The sequence below is a fragment of the Mus caroli genome, chromosome 10 (genome assembly GCF_900094665.2).
Source record: "Mus caroli chromosome 10, CAROLI_EIJ_v1.1, whole genome shotgun sequence".
Classification (NCBI taxonomy): domain Eukaryota; kingdom Metazoa; phylum Chordata; class Mammalia; order Rodentia; family Muridae; genus Mus; species Mus caroli.
The window spans coordinates 120,514,984-120,516,266 of NC_034579.1; the positions used below are offsets into that span (position 1 = coordinate 120,514,984).

The following is a 1,283-nucleotide window of genomic DNA, read 5'->3' on the forward strand; positions in this document are numbered from 1 at the left end:
AAAAAAAAAAAAAAAATACATTCACCCCATGGAGATGAAGGGGATATTTCTGTCAAACTATGTCAGGGTCAGTGGTAATTATCAATTTGACAGAATCTGAGGTACCTGGGAGACAGGCACCTAGCATGCCTGTGAGGACCTTAACCACTGTGGTACTGAGGTCCTGGGCTGGAATCCAGGACTAGGAAATGCAGAAAGGGAGTTGAGCCCCAGCAGCAAGCAGCCATTTCCCTTTCATGGATGTGACATGACCAGCTTCCTCAAGCTCCTTCACCTGGACTTCCCAGGAGAAGATCAAGCTCTAAGCACAAAGAAACCCTTTCTCCCTTAAGTTGAGCTTGTCTGAAACCAGGCTAGGATCCACGAGATGCTGACTCAAAACAACAAAACTCAAAAGAGCGGCACGTGAGCGCCCTGGAATGTGCCTGTGACTGTGGGGTAGAAGTGTAACACTATTGCAATTCTCCCTAAGAGCATGTGGCAAGAAGCCAGCGCCTGGGAATCCGTGCTATCCCTGGAAGCCTCTGTACTGGGGCTGCAACTCACGGCTGACAGAGCTTGACAAGGTCCTGGTCAGTGGTGCCTGGCTGCAATCCTCGGATATACAGGTTGGTTTTGCTCAGCTGGTCATTCCCACCACTCCCGCCGCCGCCTCCACCACTGCTGTTGGGGGTGCTATTCCTTGGACTCGGAGGTGCCATTTGCTGAGCCACATATAGCTGCAAGGAGACACGAAGATCAGAAGGTCAGAAAGACTGTGCGTTTACACACTGGAGACTGAGGAAGACATCCTGGAAATTGACACAAAACATTAACAGCAATGAACTCAAAAGGGAATAAAGCAGTTAAAAAGAATAATAAGATAGGTCATCTCACTGGTTCAATGCATAAAGTGCTTACCACCAAACGTAATGAGCAGAGTTTGATGCACATGGGGGTAAAGAACAGACTCCTGGGCTGGAGAGGTGGCTCAGCAGTTAAGAGCACTGACTGCTCTTCCAGAGGTCCTGAGTTCAATTCCCAGCAACTACATGGTGGCTCACAACCATCTGTAATGAGATCTGACGTCCTCTTCTGGTGCATCTGAAGACAGCTACAGTGTACTTAGATATAATAATAAATAAATCTTTAAAAAAGAGAGAGAGAGGGCTGGAGAGATGGCTCAGTGGGTAAGAGCACCCGACTGTTCTTCCAAAGGTCCAGAGTTCAAATCCCAGCAACCACATGGTGGCTCACAACCATCCGTAATGAGATCTGACTCCCTCTTCTGGAGTGTCTGAAGA

The 1,283-nt window shown here is 48.2% G+C and overlaps 1 protein-coding gene across 6 annotated transcripts in view; it reads right to left on the reverse strand.

Moving 5' to 3' along the window:
- Rbms2 (RNA binding motif single stranded interacting protein 2) overlaps window positions 1–1,283 on the reverse strand; it is a 46,916-nt gene that overhangs the window by 18,297 nt on the left and 27,336 nt on the right. For all 6 annotated transcript variants that reach the window (XM_021174656.2, XM_029482794.1, XM_029482792.1 and 3 more), the window contains one exon: window positions 547–719. In XM_021174656.2, the coding sequence (XP_021030315.1) occupies window positions 547–701 (155 nt within the window). In that variant the 5' untranslated portion in view covers window positions 702–719. The remainder of the gene's footprint in view (window positions 1–546; window positions 720–1,283) is intronic.